General features: G+C 40.7%; 1 protein-coding gene across 3 annotated transcripts in view; it reads right to left on the bottom strand.

Moving 5' to 3' along the window:
• Positions 1–244: 244 nt before the first annotated feature.
• Positions 245–19,658, bottom strand: part of Fmn1 (formin 1) — a 281,305-nt gene continuing 261,891 nt past the window's right edge. For all 3 annotated transcript variants that reach the window (XM_051183776.1, XM_051183777.1, XM_051183775.1), the window contains 3 exons: positions 17,270–17,419; positions 2,159–2,243; positions 245–704 (listed from right to left, as the gene is read on the bottom strand). In XM_051183776.1, the coding sequence (XP_051039733.1) occupies positions 660–704; positions 2,159–2,243; positions 17,270–17,419 (280 nt within the window). In that variant the 3' untranslated portion in view covers positions 245–659. The remainder of the gene's footprint in view (positions 705–2,158; positions 2,244–17,269; positions 17,420–19,658) is intronic.

The raw sequence follows: 19,658 nt of genomic DNA on the forward strand, positions 1-19,658 counted from the left end.
CAGCATCCTTACTTTCCAGTATGAGGTTTTTCTCTCTCTCCACCTATGTGAAATTTTAATTCCTTTCATTTTCATTTTATCATCACTATCATCATCAAAAATTATTTCCCTAGTCTGGGAGATATACAGTGTTAAATCTCTAAAATGCAGTTCTGGTAAGTTTCAACATTTTTGATGAAAATGCCATGGGAGCTTGGTACAACTGGATCAAGGCTAAGACCGACACACACACACACACACAAAATTATAGTGTGTAAGGTACAAGGCTTGAGTTCCCTCAAGGCAATCACCATAAAAGATGTACCCCTTTTATAACATGATGATTATACATTGGAAAGCTTAGAATTTCAGCATAAAGCAAAATGTGAAAAATTTTGGTATTTCTTCTGATTGATTCTTTGATAGGGTGGACTTTGGACTTCTTTAAGAAACAATTACCAAATATTCCTGTAATAATTCCATACGTAGCATTGCATTGTTCCTGTGGGCGCTAACAAGGGGCTTCTCCAAGAAGGCACAGGGCTCTTTCTGCAAGCAACCTCAGGAGAAAAGCAGAGCAAGTGTTCTGTAACAGATCTGTAGGAATTCCCCTTGACACTTGTGTCTAGAGAAGCATTGGGTCGCCTCCTCTCGAAATGCAATTTCCTTCTGCTTCCACCTTAGCTGGTGCCCACACTGGCTTCCTTCTGACGCAGTCGTTCTTTCTGTTGTTTAAGAAGAAAGCAGATCCATTGTCATTTCTATCTTTTAAACAGTTTTTTTTCCCCTCAAGTTTTGGTTACTCTCTCAAATCTTGGTCTTAAATGGTGGAGTATAATCGTACTAAATACCCAGAAATTAAAGTATTTCTATGGTTCTTCCCCCTTAGACTCCACGGTTTCCAGATTCTATCAACCTACTACATAGCATGGAGGAAGACATTCCCACTGTCCCAACATTGCCGTTCCTCATCACAGGGTCTACACCCGCTGGAACTCATGGAAGTAAGAACAGTCGCTAGTATTTATTGAACCTCTATTATGTAACTGGTACTCCATGCCTTTCCTCAGTTCCCTCAAAAAAAGGTGGTATCATCATTGCTCTCTTTTCCTTGAAGAAAACAAAGCAAAGAACCTTACTAAGGTCTTATGGCTATGCTGAGGTTTAAACCTAGGCTGTCTCCTTCCCAATAACCCTGGGCTCCTAATCACACAGCAATGCTGACCAATGACTGTACAACGGTTAATGTTAATTTCCAACTTGGCATGATCCGAAATCACCTGGGAGCCAAGTCTACTGGCACATCTGAGAGGGTTCATTTAACTTCTGGGCATACCTGTGGCACACTTGATTCGGATAACTGAGATAGGAAGACCTGCCCACCGTGGGTGACACCCTTCCCTGGGATGGGACCCTGGATTACTTGAGACAGCGAGGTGAGCATTAGTATTCATTGCTTTCTGCATCTGGATTGTGGATAAAATGTAATCAGATGCCCCAGCTCCTGGTTCTGTGACTTCACAATAATGTCAAACCATGAGCCAAAACAAGGCCTCTTTTCCTTTAAGTTGCTTTTTGTTGGAGGTATATTATCACAGCAACAGGGAAGGTAACCAAGACAGTGTGTGGCACACAGGCGGAGAATCATCGTGACCTCTACTGAACACTGGAGGATGAGTTTCTAAAACTTAGGAAAGCATAAAGACACTGGCTGGTTTCCAGTATAAGGAAGAAATGTGAGGAGATCACTGCTCCCCTGTGGTCAGGCTTTTTGTCATATATTTGCCAAGTGACATTAGGCAGACTGTACAGTTTTGCATCTCAACTTCCTTAACAACTCCTAGGGGACATCCTGCTTCCTTTGTTAATGGGAAGAAGGATGGGGATACTCGGGGACCTCTCAGGAGGAAGAAGGCACCTGGAGACAAGAGTGAGAGGGTTGGAGAAGGATATGAAATGGCAAGTGACACAATTTGCTTTATTACAAGGGAACATGTGAAAGCATGCTTTACCCATTCGTGTCTAGTTTTGTTTTGAAACCACATGGTGTTAAGATGGGAGGAAGGATACCAATACTCCATTTCTTCCCTGAGTTTTGAGCTTTAAATTCACATACTATTGGGAGTATATTCCTGATATGATGAAAAACCTAGAGGTTTTGGTGGAAAATGTGGCTTACCAGACTAGCAGCGGGATTAATTTTCTTTGTTTCTACTTTCTTCTCTGATGTCAATTTGCTGACGGATGCCTGAGCCATTTTCAATCTGAAATAAACATAGGAAAGGAGAGATAAAAAGGAAGGAGGAGAAAAAGAAGAAAAGGAAAGGGAGTTGAGTTAAACAGAAATCCTACTACTTCTGAATGCAAAGGTCATCGGTTAATAGTCTGAAAATCAGTTAAATATCACATAATGATGGAAATAGATTCTAAGCAATGTGTTGTTAGGTAATTTTGTCACAGTGAACACTTATTCAATGAATATCCACAAGCCCCAGTGAGACAGCCACAACACCTATAAACCTGTAGCTATAAGCAGCTATAACACACTGGTAATGATATGCATATCTGAACATATCAAAACAAAGAAAAGGCACATTGTAAATATAAAACACACCATTTCCCCTCCATTCCATTTTTCACAGACTGTTGTTTATGTGCTCAGTTGTTGGTAAGAATGGCATTATCTGAAGTGTAACTGTAGCCAGGTGCTTTTTTATAGTTTTCTGCTATTACATCCAAACTCTAGATAGAAATGTTTTCTCTGCTTAACCACAACTCAGTTTTCACTGAAGAGCCCATTAAGATGAACAAGGAGAGGTCATGCTTTTGTGAACAATGAAATAGTTCAGGATGAAGAGAATTCAACATACATCGGGCACCCTTCAGTATGCACGACCTACTATCTGCACAGGAGATAATGTTGAGACAATTTTTGAAAATGAAAATTTTGTGAAAACATGAACACTGTAAGTATCAAATTCATAAATTCACTGCAGTGAAGTGAAAATACAACCTAAAAATGTAAATAAAAATTGGAAATTATATATCTAATGTGGGGCTTTTGTCTAGAGTAATATATTAAATGGAATTCCATTTTAAATGCATAGTACTAACAATGCTTAGTTATTTAAACTCAGAGAATATGTAATTCTAGGTGATGAGAAAATGCACTTTACTCTCAAAATTTCTTTAAAATTCTAAAAGAAATTAAGTATTTAAAAATTTACTAATTCACAGACATTTAGAATTTAGCATTCTTTTTCCTTCAGGATTAAGGAAAAATCCTTCACTTTATATTAATTGTGTATTTGTTATCTTTCACAAATGGCTGAGTGGCTTGGCTCTTGGAGGACTTGATACAACTGTTGGGAACATATAATTACAAATCTAGTTTTCTTGCCTGTGTGTAGATTTAACTCCAATGAGTTCAACATGCTAACCTGTGTACCAGAAAGTAAATACAAATGAAACAAAGAAAAGTAATGTTTTATAGAATTCAAGAAGAAATACATTTGCAAAGCTGGCAACAGACAACTATGATAGGTCTGAGTGTCTATACCACACTGCCCACTAAAGCTTCCCATTTGAGGCAACAATTGTGATTATATCTAGCCAAGAACAGAATATATTAAGTGGACCGAATCCAGGGCAGACTACTCTGGAGAACAACCATTAAGAGAGGCTTTCCAGTGTAGATGATTGAGATGCAAATGAACCCTCAGTGTGTGCTCTTTCTGGAGTTTTTTCCAGCTAGGATTCTGTTCAAAGAGTAGTTTATCATCTATGTCACGGTCACTAACTTGGAGGGAACATTTTTGGCTCATCTTTTGCTTTAATAGTTCCTTTCTATTTGTCACTTCTGGGGTCCCCGATTTTGGAGTTGGCCTGCTTCTGCTTAGCATCACCCTCCCACTTCCTGAGTATCTTGGGAGCTCTGTGGCCACTCTTTGGGTCCTTTGGATATCCAAGAATTGGAACTGGGGATAGTTGTTGTGTGGGCTGAGAAAACACGAGGGACTGGAAACTAACCCACAATCCTGTACACATTGTAACATTGTCTTAGGGGCCAGTTATATAAATGAACATTCAGTTGGGTAGAGTGGATTCTGTCTTCTGGCAACTGATTCTAAGGTTCATATATCTTACAGTGTTGTGACCATTTTAAAATACCTCCCTATCACAGCAGATTGGGGCTTCTCCAAAATGAGGATAAAATTTCATCAGTGTTTGCACTGTACCTGACATATAATAAGTGGCTAATAGATAGTAAATTATTGCAGTTAGTCTAAAGGAATTCAGGTATTAAAGAATGGTGACAAAGGACTTCAGAGATGGCACAACTGGCAAGGTGCCTCCAAGCATGGGTACCAAAGTTTGGGTCCCCCGCACCCACACATAAGCCAGTACTGGTAGCACTTGCCTGCAACGGTGTCCCTGGGGTGGAGACAGAGACAGGAGGATCCCTGCACATCAATGGCCAGCCAATCTAGTCAACTGATGATTAGGACAATATGCAAGAGTTCCTTAAATTGTAGGTGGCTATCACATTCTCAGTGTTCAAAATGGATCCTGTACAAAGCAACCTGACAAATTCCTACTGGTCTCTGTATATTCTCAACTATAAAGTCCACAACCTTTGAGTGTGCCAGCACAGTGCAGTGAATGCCAGGTAGAGCAGGACCAACTCAGTGTGTGGCGCTTCCCATCCCCCCCACCACATTCTCAGCCAGAAGCTAGCAACTGACCAGTGCCGTTTGCCAACTTCCTTGTGCTGTTTGGCTTTCTAGCACTTAGCACATCACACCCGCTTTTGTTACCAGCCTGGACTCTGAAAATCTTAACGTTTTGGTCAGGAGTGTTGGGGGAAGGCTACTGTGGGAGACTGGATGAGCGGGATGAGAGCCCAGACAACTGAAGTAGTGTTAAAATAATCCTTTCAAGATGTCCTGCAGATTAAGATGGTCCCAGTTAGTAATGCACGACTCTAAGAATATGGCTTCCTTTCTCCAATACTTTCAAAAGATCCCTAGTCAGCTAGAACAGAGGTCAGCAAATATTTTCCATCAAGGGCCAGAGAGTAACTATTTCGGGCTGTGGTGCTATATGTTGTGTGACAAATCCTCAACTGTTATTGTAGTGCAATACCAACATACATGGGTGTGTGTGGGTCTCAGGGAAAACTATGGTTTAATAATACTCTTTATTCACAAACACTGCAAATATATTAGATTTGGCTCGTAGGTAATACTTTATCAATATTTGAACTGTAATGTATGATTCAAAGTTTTTTAGGTTCGCAGCCAAATTTCCTCCCTCTGTTCTAACTTTAATTTGCAGGTTTCTTTTTCTTTGTTTAGGTCCAGTCCTGTTTTCACATGAATATCACACTGGTTTAGCTTAGATAAATGTTCTTGGACAAATCACTTAACCCCTCTGGCCTCAGTTTCTTCATCTGTTAAAAATGGGTATGTTATTACATAACATAAGTAATGTTGGTGTAAAAACTAAAGAAAGTTTTAAGCATGGCTACCTCTATCATCATGCAGTTTCTCTTTTTTCAATGGAAAAAAAGCACTTTAGGCCTCTCTTGTACTTCGGGCTTTTCATCTCAGAACTAGGTGTCTTATTTCTCTTCACACTAGAATCACATGATGAAATCAACAGGCCTTCTGCATACCAGGGGTCCTCTCTATTTCCATATCTATCCCATGTCTATACAAGTCAGTTCTCAGCACATATCTGAAAATGATGTCTTCCCATCTTAATTAGTTTAAAAGTTTAGTAAAAGACTTATTAGTAAATTTACTTCCTGCCTTGACTTTTAGGGGAAGCCCCCATACTTAGAAGGCTAGTTCTAGTTATAAACATGTAAGAGAAAGGGTACTGTAGGCCCGCTAACATGTGCTAAATAATTATACATGCCAACTTAACATATACACGCCACGATTTCTGACACTATGCAGAATACTTTTCCCACAAGGGGACTGAGATTAGAGGAGTTACAACTTTGTACCCAGAGGTAAAGATGTTCTTTTCTTTATGCATTTAAGTGAAAAAAAATAGGCTAGCTAGACAGTTTCTAGCTATACAGATGTTCAGCCTCCTTGACTCAATTGTTTAGGAACTTGTTTCTGTTTCTGGCTGAGATGTGGGTTCTATTTTTGTTTCTGGTCTAAACATTTACTCTAGAATATCGCCCATAGTTGTTCATGACTGCTGGCTGTTACTGAGCCCTTCAAATGCAATTTTAAATACAGGGGAAAGCATTCCAGCATGAGTATGTTAGAGAGAGAAAAAGCTGTAACTTTGGTACATAAATGCTTTAGCAAAACTTCTGGAAATCCTACTATCTTTTCTTCTTTCTCACTGTAATTCATATGTTCCCCCAGGAGTCACTGCAGGCTCTAGCAAACTGAAATGGCTGCCAGTGTGTACTGTAGGAAAGCATACATATGAGAAAAATGTGTGTCTGATGCTCCTACCCAGGGAAGTGATCACAGCCATGGTTTCACACCAGAGTCACTCGTGTGAATACACGCATTGAACATGAATGCTGTGATGACACCTTAAGTAGAGAAGACCAGAAACAGCATTTTGACATCATCTCCTTTAGGACTCTCTGAAGCAGAGATGGAATTGTCATTAAAGAGGCTGTGTCAGTGGACTTTGAGGATATTATAGATGTCTCTCTTGGTCAGGCATCTCTCTTCCAGTAGGCTGGATGTTAGACAGCTCTGTGGGTTTGTCCCTGTGGAGTTGGTTCAGGTCTTAGGATGCCCCTCATAGATCTATGAAGTACTGTCTCCAGTTTGCTGAGTTGAGTTGTTTCTTCATGGTTCGAGGATATTGTGTCCAGGCACAGTTCTAAATAAGTGAACTTTCACTACTCCCCGAGACCAACAGGAGCTGTGGGAACCACTATCATTTTATCTTTCTTGACAGAATTCACTCTCTAGGCATTTCTGAATTCTAAATGGTAGAGCCATAGTGCATGATTAATGGTTATGGAAGCCAAAGAAATAACTAAAGTCACTCTGCACTGAAGGTGAAAAAGGAAGCAACAGAAAGGACCAATGTATTAGTTCTTCAGAAGAAAAAGAAACTTCTTCACTGCAGCAGCTGATGAGGGCATATCTGTTTAGGTTCTGTGTTGGGGGAAGAAGGTAAAATACAGAGGAAAAAGCCACAGAGAATATGAGAAAATGAGTGACTTCGATCCATCTATCACAGGCAGGCAGGCAGGCCAGTGGAGCAACATACTTTGAAACGTATGCTCTTCTAGCTCCACAATTTCCTTGGAGTCTGACCCTTGACCCTGACCACTACCCTCCACCCTCCACTCTCATGGCCCCCAGGTCCATCTCACTAGGTGTCACAAGACAGAGCAGCAGGAATTCAACTACTTACATATCAAGATTTCTCCTTTAAAAGTTATTCCATGATGAATTAGCCTATGATTTCTGCTTCCTGAAATGTCACAGTTCCCCTACTCTGAGCCTAAGTAAGATATCTACTTACAACTGAGGATGTCCTCGCACAGCCCGGATTTCAACAGCTACACAAATCAGCCACTTCGTAGCTCTCGAGGGTTATCACTTCTAGTACCTAAACACACTTTGACTTGGAGTGATTAATTGCAGAACAAAGGCTGCTTCCGTTGGCAGAGCTTCTTGTCCAGGCCACAGGGGAGTGGAAGTGGTGTGGGGCTAGACCTACCCTGGAATGCATCATCAGTTAAAGCCAATCACTCTGCACTTGGTAGACATAACACCCTGGCCGACCTAGAGATGTAGGTGCAGAGTGAAAGGCACCAGCACCTCATTTCCTCTCCTGGGAGGGGCATTTGGGAGGCAGCTTGGAAATGAAGGAGGCTGTGTCATGTCTACAGATCACACTGAAAGGGGCAGGCAGCCTCTGGAAGACAATCCAATTCTGATACTAAAGACAGGCATGTGCTTGTAGATACTGATTCCCCCCACCATTTGGTTTTGAAACCTCTACCACCTACTGAGTCTCACCAACGACGAGAATTGACAGAGTTTGTTTCTGACATAGCAGAAACAACAACAAAACAGGGTGACGAGGTCATCTGCAGCAGGGCACCCTGCTCTTCCTGGTGCCCCTCAAATCATACTACCTGGGTAGCCCCCTGCTGTATACCTGCCCAAGGCTGGGGCTGTCAGGAGTCCCACACATAAGTACTTTAGAGCTATTCTGGCAGAATGAAGACTTACTTTGTGTTTCCACCAGTCTCTGCCAAGCTGGAGAAACGGAGTGTGGACAGACATTCTCTAAGGTCTTTCTTTGAGTGCCAAAGGAGTTTGAGGCTTGGATCCCAAGGATTTTCACATCTTTCTTTTATATTTTTCAAAACAAATAGAAAGTAATGTAGTCAAGAACAGAGTTGGGAATTATTTTACCACAGCAGTTGCAGTTGACCTTTGTATTTCTTATCCTGTATGTTCCCTTTACATATTTCCTAAGGTTGTGTATTGTTGGGAAAAAAAATGACCTATATGGGACTTAATGGGTTTTCTATCACCAATATCAAAATAACTAAGATGTCTCACTTATCAGCCATAGACACAAAATCTTATAATCAATTTGATAGCCAAATAAAACACAATGTGTATGTGTTCAGCATTAATTGAACCCTTGCTGTGTATAAGGAAACAGCAAGTGCTACAGAGCAAATAAAGTTTTATATATAGGATTTGCATTTATGTTGTTGGACGTACAGTTTATTTAAGAAATAGATTGCTTAGTACCACATGAATAAAAAATAAATTATTAAGAGTTCAAGTTCTAGTAAAACCCTAGAATTTTGCAGAAAATACAGCTAAACAGAGGTTGGAGAATACTTCATGAAAGGAGCAATCTGAAATCACTACATTAAATTCGTCAAGAATAGCCTCATACCTTGTGTATTACTGGAGACATAATGGGTGTTTTATAAACATGCGTGTAAGTCACTGTCATAACAGATATTTTTTTAAAGTGTGTGTTTATGTACTTCAAACTTACATGAGAATATGAAAATACATGAAAAAATATGAAAAAGATAGTACTTAATGAGCCTCATGCCAGGGGTCATACTATGTAATTCTTCTAAAGTATGTGTTGAGTCTCCCAAGGCCACACTTTGCAGAGTGACCCCTTTGGATGTCCTCATCCTTTTCTAAGTAACAGAATTCATCTGTTCTGTCAACATGTAGTGTCTTACTCCAGATTTCAGGAAATTAGGGGTTAAAGAGCCCTTCAATATGACCTAAGCAGTCCTTCCCAAACTTGGCTGAGTAACCATCACTGGTTACTTAGTGTTTCCCAAATGTTTACTTCTCATATTTAAGGGAAGCAGAGTGGAGGCATTTATGGAGTCTTAGTCAAACAGAGAACACAACCTGGGACTGTTCAAGACCGCAGGCATCTAGGCAGCTCTATCCCATTGGCTCCTGACTTGGTAAATGGGCTCATATTTCTACAGTGTTTTCTGGTGATCCCAAAGGTCCCCCTAGTTAGGGAGCCACTGATACCCCATTGGCTTCTGTTTTCCCTTCAATTCTACTGAAGATAGTATTTTGGGTAGATAAATTATATTCTCGAAGCCCTCTATTCTCACATTTTCCTGAGATCATTTTCTTCCTCACAATCACAAGGAATCTTTAATGTCCACTTAATATTATTTGAGTGGACTATGAGGACCTTTCAATGCAGATGAATACATATTGGGCTCTGTGCGAGGAAATTTACCACCAAAGGCACAACAGAGAACCAAATTATGTCCTGGAGGTTGCTGGTAGAACACAAGCTGCTAAATATTGAGCTAAAGGATGATGTAATAGCTATTTTTGGTTGCCAACTTGATTAAAATTAACTAAAACCCAATCTTTTGTGTACAGCTGTGATTGACACGTCTAAGGTAGGAAGACCCACCCTCAATCCAGATCTTTTGAGACATAAAGATGTGCCTTAGATCTGGGCCACATCTATGGTGGCAGCCAGTATAAAAGATGGGGAAGAAGGAAGCTCTTGCTCTTTGCATTCTTGCTGTCATTAAGCAGCAAGTTCACCGATGCAGTGGCATTAGAGCCTACTTCTTCCGGATTCCATTGTATACTGATGACCAGCTGAGACATCCAGCCTCATGGACTAAACAACTACCAGACATTTGAGCTTTCTAAAGGGAGACAGCCATTGTTGTAATTTATAGCCACAACCAGTAAGACACTCCAATAATACCATTTGTATGTATGTGTGTGTGTGTGTGTGTGTGTGTGTGTGTGTGTGTGTGTGTATGTATGTATGTATGTATGTAAGTATATATTCCATTAGTTCTGCTTCTCTAGTGACCATAGTGCAGGATCTAGATTTTTATTCCTTATTCTGCTGGTTATTAGAGAAACTGTGGTGTTGATAGTTTGTTCAGTTACTCCTCTGTGTTTATTTAATAGGAAAAAAACCTCCCTTTGCAGGGTTGTGAGGACCCACAAAGTTAATGGATGAGCTATGGCTAGCAATGGGGAATAGAATATGGTGAAAGTTAACTGGATAGAAAGCTAAAAGATGTCAAGGAGAAGAGAGCAACCCTGTGGCAGGAGAACAATTAGGAGTGGGATGGGGAGTTTCCGGCTTGGGAGGACTTCCGTGGATGTGATGTGAAGACCAGTAACCACTGAGAAGGCAAAACTGGAAAGGATCAGAAAGAGACAGACAAGCTGTCTTGGAGTTGTGATGATAAACTGTGTTTCCAGCCTGTTCTGGGCTGGCTGTCAAGATAAAGATACTGTTGTGACTGAAAATTGGGGACGCTCTGAGGGGGAGGCCTCAGTTGAGAAGGAATGATTTCTGTCTTGCTGAGGAAGGCTGGGCATCCTCTTCAGTATGCAATGGGAGACTCAGGCCTAAGCCTTAGAAAATATGTCTATCCTGGCTAGGAAGATCCAGGAGGCCAAGGCAGAGGTAATGGGTAGAACTGTGCATAGGCAGGGCTAGCGCAAGAACAAGGATAGCACAAAGAGGAGGGGCATGGCACCTGCAACGTGGGAACGTGGGAAGGCTTCACACTTAAGGATAGGAGGAAAAAGAGACGCCGTGGACTGTGAGGGCAGAGGTGTGTGTGTGTGTGTGTGTGTGTGTGTGTGTATGTGTGTGTGTGAGGGGGTGCTATTGTCAAAAAGCAGCAATGGTGAAGTTTACTATGGATTACACAAGTGGGAAATGTGGCCAAGTGTGCCAACTGTCATCATACAATTTTCCTGACCCTTATAGTAACAAAACCAGTGGGACTTCAGCTGGGCACAGGCTCCCAGCTGAGTTTGCATTTCTTGGTCTCCCTTGTATGTGTCCAGGGGACTCGGTTCTAAGAATAAAATAGATATATGCACTTTCCATCTCATATTACTGAAATGACAAGGTACGTCCTTCCCTACCTACTGGAAGTAACTTGACACATGAGCCATCTTCAATTTTGTGAATAAGGACCACCTCTTCACAGTGACAGGTACAGTAAAACTCCTTACCTCCAGGTTGTTATGCAAGGGGAAAATTATTTTTTTTTTCTTTAAGTAACAGCTATTTTGGTCTTTGTTATGGGAGTGAGAACTTTATTCTTACTGAGATGTATAATATTGGTAAAGAAATGAATAATAAACTCTCAGCTTAGAAAGGAAAGTAGAAGAAATGGACTAACAGTGCCTAGGTAAAGGAAGGCCAGAAGATGTTCTTTAAAAAAACAAAAACCAAGAAACACAAAACAAAACAATTATAGGGGCTGGAGAGACTGCTCAGCAGTTAAGAGTGCATGCTGCTCTTCCAGAGGTCACAAATTCAGTTCCGCCTCCCACATGAGATATTCATAATCCCTTGTAACTCAAGCTCCAGGGGATCCAATGCGCTTTTCTGGCTCCCTGAACACTGTTCATGCACTTGTGTGCACAGACGCACGCACGCACCCACGCATGCATGCACAGTCACACTCTTAAAAACCTAGTCTGTGTTTTTAGTCTGTCTTATCCATGGCAAACCCATCTGTTCTGATGTGTTCCTAGGCTTTAATGACTGAGTCATCTATCAAACCTAAACGACATATTTTTAGTTGTGCAGAAGTAGATTTAAATTTATTGCAGGTGAGATAAGGAGATTTTTATTTTCTGCATTTATGCCAATATTGTGTTTAAATTAGGTCCATGAAGGCCTATTGTTGGTGTACTTAAACAACTGTTTCCAACTATGACAGGGAAATATTTAACATTATGCCAAATACTAACGGTTAATATTTGTATTTTAAAGGGATTCCTTCAAATCCTGAAGCATTTTAGTGGTCGGGAGTATATGAATAACCCTACATAATGGAAGGCTAAGGAAAAGAAAGCTGACATCTTACAAGTCACTGGAATGATTATGTATGTCGGTAAGGAAGCAAAATTAAATAAATAACAAATTGGTTAACTGTGCTTTTTCCAAGTAAAACTTCACCATCTAAAAATATGGAATTTTTGCAGCATTGTGGAGAGTGAACCTTGTTAAGTCCTTGGTCATACAGCAACATAGGCAACAGGGAGCTCTGAGAACTGCCTTTGAGATCATCTAACCCAGCCTGGATCTATGTGTTGTCAAGGCTGTGGCAGTAGCATAATTAACCATAATAGCTTCAAGGAATACACACAAAACAAAACCCTTTTGGTCTTCAGCTGGAACTAAGAAAACAAAATAAGTAACTGTGTTCTCCCGTGGTGTAAATTATAGCTATGCATATAATGAAATTTCTTATTTGCATTGCCCATAAAATTTACAAAACTTCTTGTTCACTCCTCACTGCCCCATTGTGGGTTTTTAAAATGGTACTTTTTAAAGTTTTTCTTGGCTCAGAGTGAAGCATTTGAGGGACTTTATTCCTGGAGTCCTGGCTCCCCTGGGGCATCTTCACCTTTTGCTAATTCATAGCTCACTCTGTGGTTTTTGTCCATGTGGGCATATGCAGCGAATGTCTCCAGATATCCTAACTGATAAAATGTTTTAGGAGCAAGAATCCATGGGACAATTAACAACAACAACAACTAAATGAATAAATACAGAAAATGAGTGGAGAACAGGTTATAGAGGCAGCAGTAAAATTTTTAGGTTACCCTCTTGCAGATGTTATGCATGTATTGGATATTATTTGGATTTAATGGATGGAAAAAGGTATGTACCAGAAACCTAGGAAGTGTTCAGAACTTAAGAGATGCAGGTACAACAGTAGAAGAAAAGGTAAAGCCAATGCAAAGTTGCCACTGAGTATGAAATACAGTCTTGGTGAACTACACCATTCCACCAAATGTAACACTGCAGAGACAGGAGAACAGCAGACACTTTAGTGTGTACATCCATGATTAAAAACATGAGACCTTCAAGATGAACATTAGCATTTTGTAAACTGGGACAGTGACAAAGTCTAAAGGGCAATGAAAACTCATCTCAATCCGAATCTCCTCCCAATCCTGTATCAGATCTTGGCTGAAACAATTTCCAATATCACTCTTAATAATCTCAGGAGCCAAAGTGAGGGCCATTATCTAAAATTACATCAGTCTTAGGAAACCAGAAAGTCATTTCCAGAATCATAATGACTTCAAGCTAGAAGAGATGAGAGTTAACACTTGGCTCCTGATCCATCCAGATACTCACATTTGATTGGTTCCCTGTGCAGTAAGTATTTGGCCTAATGGTGCACAGCCAATTAATGGCAAAGTGAAGGGGAGCAATTATGAGATCTGACCTCTGTCTACAGGTCCTTTTTATACAACTAAGCATTAGCTGTAGTCTGAAGAAAGAGGAGAAGGAATCAGTAGGCTTCACTGGGGGATAAGTGCCACCACTGGGGACCATACAATGACAGAGAAGGAATATTCTGGATTTATGCTTAGACATGGAAACATGTTTCTTTTGCTTAATACTGGCTTAATGGCTTAAATGTCAAAGAAAAATCAAAGCCATACTACCATGTAGTAAATTGCATTTCTAATGACACAGTTAATAGGTTAAACCATGCCCCAGGGAATCCTCCTTTTTTTTTTTTTTTTTTTTTTTTTGAGACACATTTTCTCTGTGTAACAGCCCTAGGTGTCCTGGAAGTAGCTCTGTAGACCAGGCTGGCCTCAAATTCACAGAGATCCACCTACCTCTTCCACTCCAGTGCTGGGATTAAAGGCATGTGCCACTTTTTGAAGTGGCAGTGTCGTAGCCAATGAGGTTTATCCCTCTCTACTCTTAACCACAGTTTACTAGTTTAATGGCATAGCAACACTGAACATTTTAATACAACATTTAAAGAGTGCTGTAGATTAATGAGGGGTAGTTGCTAGCTTGCTATGGAGGCACATGGGCCGCAGTGTTATATTAGCCTAATGCATATTCATGAAAACCACACTGAGCAGAAAAAATTAAGTAAATATTCTATTCCCTACAATTAGCCTCAAGTGGCTTAAAGTAGTCCCATTTCTTTCATTTGGAAGCAGGGTTTAGACATTTACCTTTGGGTTTTTCTTTTTGAAAATACTGTTATTGATTAATCTTTTCCAGTAACTTCTTAGGTTTCAGTTGGCCTTCAGACACATTTAAAAATCAAGTGATCTCAATTTCTTGTGATGAGATTCCCAAACCACAATTCTCCCCCCAATAGTTACATGATATCAAGCTTTCATTTGGCTATGAATTTTGTTTTTTTTTTTTTTTTTTTTTTTTTTTTTATGCCTTTGAACAATTCTCGTGAGTGATGTTATATTGCCCCATGGCATTTAGTGTTACAGAGATTTAACTCATTTCTGGGAAAACTGTAATCAAAAATATAGTATCATATATCATTAAACAAGTGTTAACAAATCAATCACATTACTTCTAATTTTATTATAACAAGCCAACTTAAGTTAATTAGCTTATTTTACACTAATGAATGTGTCATTTAAGAGCCTAAAAACTAAACTCTTTATTATAAAAAAGTTTTTTTCTTTCTTTTTTTTTTTAAAGCCTTCATAAGAAAATCCTGGGTAATCAATTTAATTGCTTGAATGGACATGCTGAAATGTCTTTAATGGGAGAGTTTCCAAAAGTCTTCCCGAGCATCCTTAAAGTTCAGAGATGCTTTAGGCTGACACTTTGCTGGTGATCCATCTCTTCAGAGCATGGCTGCAATGAGGAGACCCCGGAAACTGCTAAATGATCAGGGAAGGCTCTTGGGAAGTCGTGACCCTGGGGAGGTGCTGGTTTACAGACTGTGAAGCAAGCAATTCCCCAGCTGGACCTAGGAAGCAATGCTGCCAATGCCCATGCTGGGAATGAGAGAAAAAGCTACTCGAAAGGATGACTGGACACCACCACAGCAGAACCACGGAGAGTTTGGTCTCACTTTCCTGAGCGTGGGGGCAGGGTGTGCTACAGTTCGAGAATCCTACAGATGTGTTAACACAAAAAGCAATTAGTTACCCAGTGTTTTTGTTTGTTTGTGTTTGGACCATTTTTAGGCTCCAGAGACAATTCATTAAGAACTACACTGGAAATCTGAGTAAAAAATTCGCAAGCAAAGTCTGCATGTTCAGAACTCCCTGCCAGGTGCGACCTGGTGAGACTGTGGAGATGGAGTGACTCGGCAATGAACCGGTAGTCACCATTAGATCAAGAAGAGGAACTTCACTCTTCTAGTCTCAAGAAGACTTGATTCCATGGAAGCTAATTTAGGTTACATTACCTAGGGTGAGAATGCAAATTTGGGTACATTTTTCAGGATTTCTTTTTCATAATATGATCAACAAGCTACTTTCTTGACCATGTCCTATAATTTTTTAAATTCTTGACATCCAGTTGTTCATCTTTTTTTCTAAGACTTCTTTGTGTACTCTATGTATACATGGCACGATGATCTAGTTAGAGTACCTGTTCAGGGAAACGCTGAAAATGATCGTGTCACTATGAAATGCAGTTATGTGTCAACCATGCTTCCTTGCTATGTTGTAGGTCTGTCTCAACTTTATCTGCATCATGAGTTCTCAGCTTTTACACAAATTCACTATCCTTTTGCTTTGGTCTCCTGTACTGGGTTTGGTTGAATACTGGGTTTGATTGTACTGGCCTTGGTTGAATACACTCAGTTTTATCTCCTGCTTTCCTGAAGGGGTAATGCTGGGAAGATGTGCAGATAAATATTTCCTTGTTTTAAGGCATGGTCTCATGTTGTACCCCAGGTTTGCCTGGAACACACTTTATATCCAAGGCCATTTTCTTCTCTAGACTCCTATATGCTAGAATAATAGGTGTGGTCATTCACAACTGGCCTCAGATTTAAAAAAAAAAAAAAAAAAGGAGTTTTGACTTCCCTGAGGGGGAAAAAAATGGGGTGTCTCTTTAAAAAAAATCCTTGAGAAAATACCTTGAGTCAAATTCTCTAAATCTTCAACTTACAAAGAGCAGCGTAAGGCAAAACACATATTAATGTACATTGTCTTCATATAATAAATACTCTCAGATGTGACTTTTTTTTTGCAAATTAGAGAACAAATACACTAATTGTGGAGTCTCTCTCACTCTAGAGAACCTTCTGCTTCTTTCCCTGCCATCTTGAATAACAGCCTCATACCTGTTCCTCGTGAGTTAGAGACAGCCTTCATGGAACCACAGTAGGCTAGATGCCACACTCAAACAGAAATGCTTTCTGATAAACAGCGCTAGAGTCTCTCTCTCTCTCACACACACAGCCTGTGTTCAGAGCTGATTTTTTTTTTTTTTTTTTTTACTCCCAAGTAATAAAATCAAGAGACTGCAAGGAGGCCGAGCGGCATGCAGTTTGATGTCCTCAGCAGGATACAGGGAGTCAGAAGTGATGCTGTAAATCCAGTGTGGGGCTTCAACACTGTGTGAAGTGTGGCCTGAGCTGGGGAGATTTCCCTTTGATGCAAATGCAGTATATTAATGGGAAAAGCATTCACTTTTATTTGTCTGTACTGTCTGCCACAGCAAAGCTGCCTCATTTAGCTTGGGCCAACATGAAAATACACAGAGAAGCAATCTGTTGCAAATTAGCACAACTCGCCTTTCATTTACTAGCTAGTAATTGGAAGGGGTTAAGAGAAAGGAGCTTATCAGATCATGTGAGTGTATCTTGCCATGGGGGTAGCAAGCTTTCCCTGAATTTCTGAAGGCAAGCACCCTTCTTGGATGTGGACTTGATGCAAAAGGAAGCACTGACACACGAACAGGCATGTTTTAGAAGGCTTGAAAAGATGGACTGCTCAGGAGGCATGCATGCCTCATCCAACCTTACCTTTCTTTAGATATGTTCTTACTCTCCCGTTTCCAGATTGTCTTGAAGTCACTGCAGAACTCAAACCACACCATAAACACATAGCTGGGGGTGATCTCCTTCTCTCCAGTCTTTGGCTTCATTCCAAAATATCCCACTGTTGTTTCAAAACTGTAGGAGGTAGGGGGAAACATGGATAGGATAAGTAACTGTCAACACCAAAACCCAGTAGAAAAGGGATACTGTTGGAAGCTTCCCTCATGACCATTCCATAATACAGGTGTCAGAACTCATAGTTACTGAAGAGCACCCCAAACCTCAGGAAGTCTGTGTAGATCTGCAAATAATCACTATGATTGGGAAAACTACTATGTACATCTTATCTGTGTGAACTGAAGAACAGCACAATTCAGGGTTACATAACTTTAAGCTTAAGTTTGTTCCCCATCTTAAGTTAATGTAATTTTCTGATCTTCATTCTGTAAAGACTACATGTCACACTGTGACATATTGCCTGCTCCAATAATAGTCAGGTAGACGGTCAATTGGGAACATGGAAAACTGGGAAGCTTCTGTCCCCTCTATACTCTGGCATGCTCTGGTTCTTGACTCCATCACTTGGCATTTCACTTTCATTTTCTCAAGTGTAGAATAAAAAAGTTATACTATGTGGCCTTTAAAAGTGCTCCATCTTAACACCTGACCATGATACAAGTATATAAACCACCAACCTACGAAACCAGACATACTTGTGAGCCTAGCAAGGGCTAGAAGAGGAGACAATCTCCAGTCAGGGTAGGAAGGAGTTCAGGTTTTTCTAAGGTTAGGCTCTTAGATAATGCTGTGACCTGCCCTGTGAAGGCACACTGCCCACTAGCCTGACTGGGCCTCCCAAGCAGTCCTTCATGGAGGCACTAGCTTGCAGCAATTTACAGCTCTGAACTCAGTCTTTCCCCCCTTGCCCTCACCCACCCCAGGCTTCACAGGCTCATTTGCCAAGAGCAAGAACTCTTAAACAGCCCCCTTTCAAGGGTGTTGGAAACTAATCAAAGCAGGAACGGGCCAGCCAGGTTTATTACTCAATGCTCTATCATCTGCTCAGGCATAGTGTTTTTTTGTGGCCATCCTGAATACTGAGTTTCTAATGGGACTCTATTCAGTGGCAATTGTAAAACCCTGAAGCCCTGTGACTAGTATGGAGTATACTTTCATCTCCTTCTCAGTTATTGGGCAATATGTATCTCATAAGATTTTATCACATTTCACAGATGAACTGTTAATTGATTCCATGGCTACGATTAGGTGAGATCCAAGCTGGAGCTGCTGCTCTAAATCTCATAAATTCTCTGTGCTTCTGTAAATAACAAATCTGTTTTTAATGCAAATTAAAACTACTGGCCGGGGAATTTGGCCCCTAGTTATTAAAAGACTAGAAGTATGTAAGTGGAGGAAGGCAATGATGGCAGTAATCTCTAAAGAGACTTTTTGATAATTCCAAACACACATATTTTGGAGCAAAACCAGTAATCAAAGAAAGTAGCAAAGTCTACTCTTACCCCAGACATAACACCCATACCTACAGCTGTCAAAATACTGATAAAACCAAGAGAGTGCTCTACCTCATATACCATTATTTCATTCAGCATGGAATTTACATTGTAATGTGAGGATATGCAGAGAATTATATAACCAGTAGAGGCAAGCTATGGACTAGAGAGACTGGGCAGGCTAACATTTCCAGTAGTCTCATTCTTCAGAACAGACAATGGAGGCATGGGAAGACAGAATGACCTCATCCACTGGCAGAGCTGGGTCTCTATTCAGGCTCCCAACTCCCTGTGAGGTACATGTCCTGTTCTCCCCTTTCAGTTGCTCACGGTTACTGACACAGGCAACTACCCAACAAGACCATCACTTCCCATTTCTCCTTCAGACTCATGTGTCACACATGGATCACCCCAGGAGGGCACACCATCATGTTTCCTGTTTCCTTATGTTCACTTTCTATACAGACACAGATCTGTATGGACACAAACACAGGAGAGAAAATATTTCACTTTGTAGCCAGAGTAACACAGTCGCTTCCTGTTCCATGGAAGGATGTAGTGATGAGCACACAGGACTGGCTGCCGTGATTCCTCCGTCACTCCAATACCTCCACATTATCTGGAGTTCACATCTGGACACGCTAGACATTGGTGCAGAGTCAGAAGTGACAGTGCGTCTGACGTTTATCACAAGCATGTCAGTGGCCTAGGGCTTTCTTTTTCACCAATTCTGTCCTCACAACCTCTCTCCGTGTGTGTGTGTGTGTGTGTGTGTGTGTGTGTGTGTGTGTGTGTGAGAGAGAGAGAGAGAGAGAGAGAGAGAGAGAGAGAGTGTGTGCATGGTGTTGGTGGTGGGGTTGTTT

Source organism: Phodopus roborovskii, unplaced genomic scaffold, assembly GCF_943737965.1.
Source record: "Phodopus roborovskii unplaced genomic scaffold, PHOROB, whole genome shotgun sequence".
Classification (NCBI taxonomy): domain Eukaryota; kingdom Metazoa; phylum Chordata; class Mammalia; order Rodentia; family Cricetidae; genus Phodopus; species Phodopus roborovskii.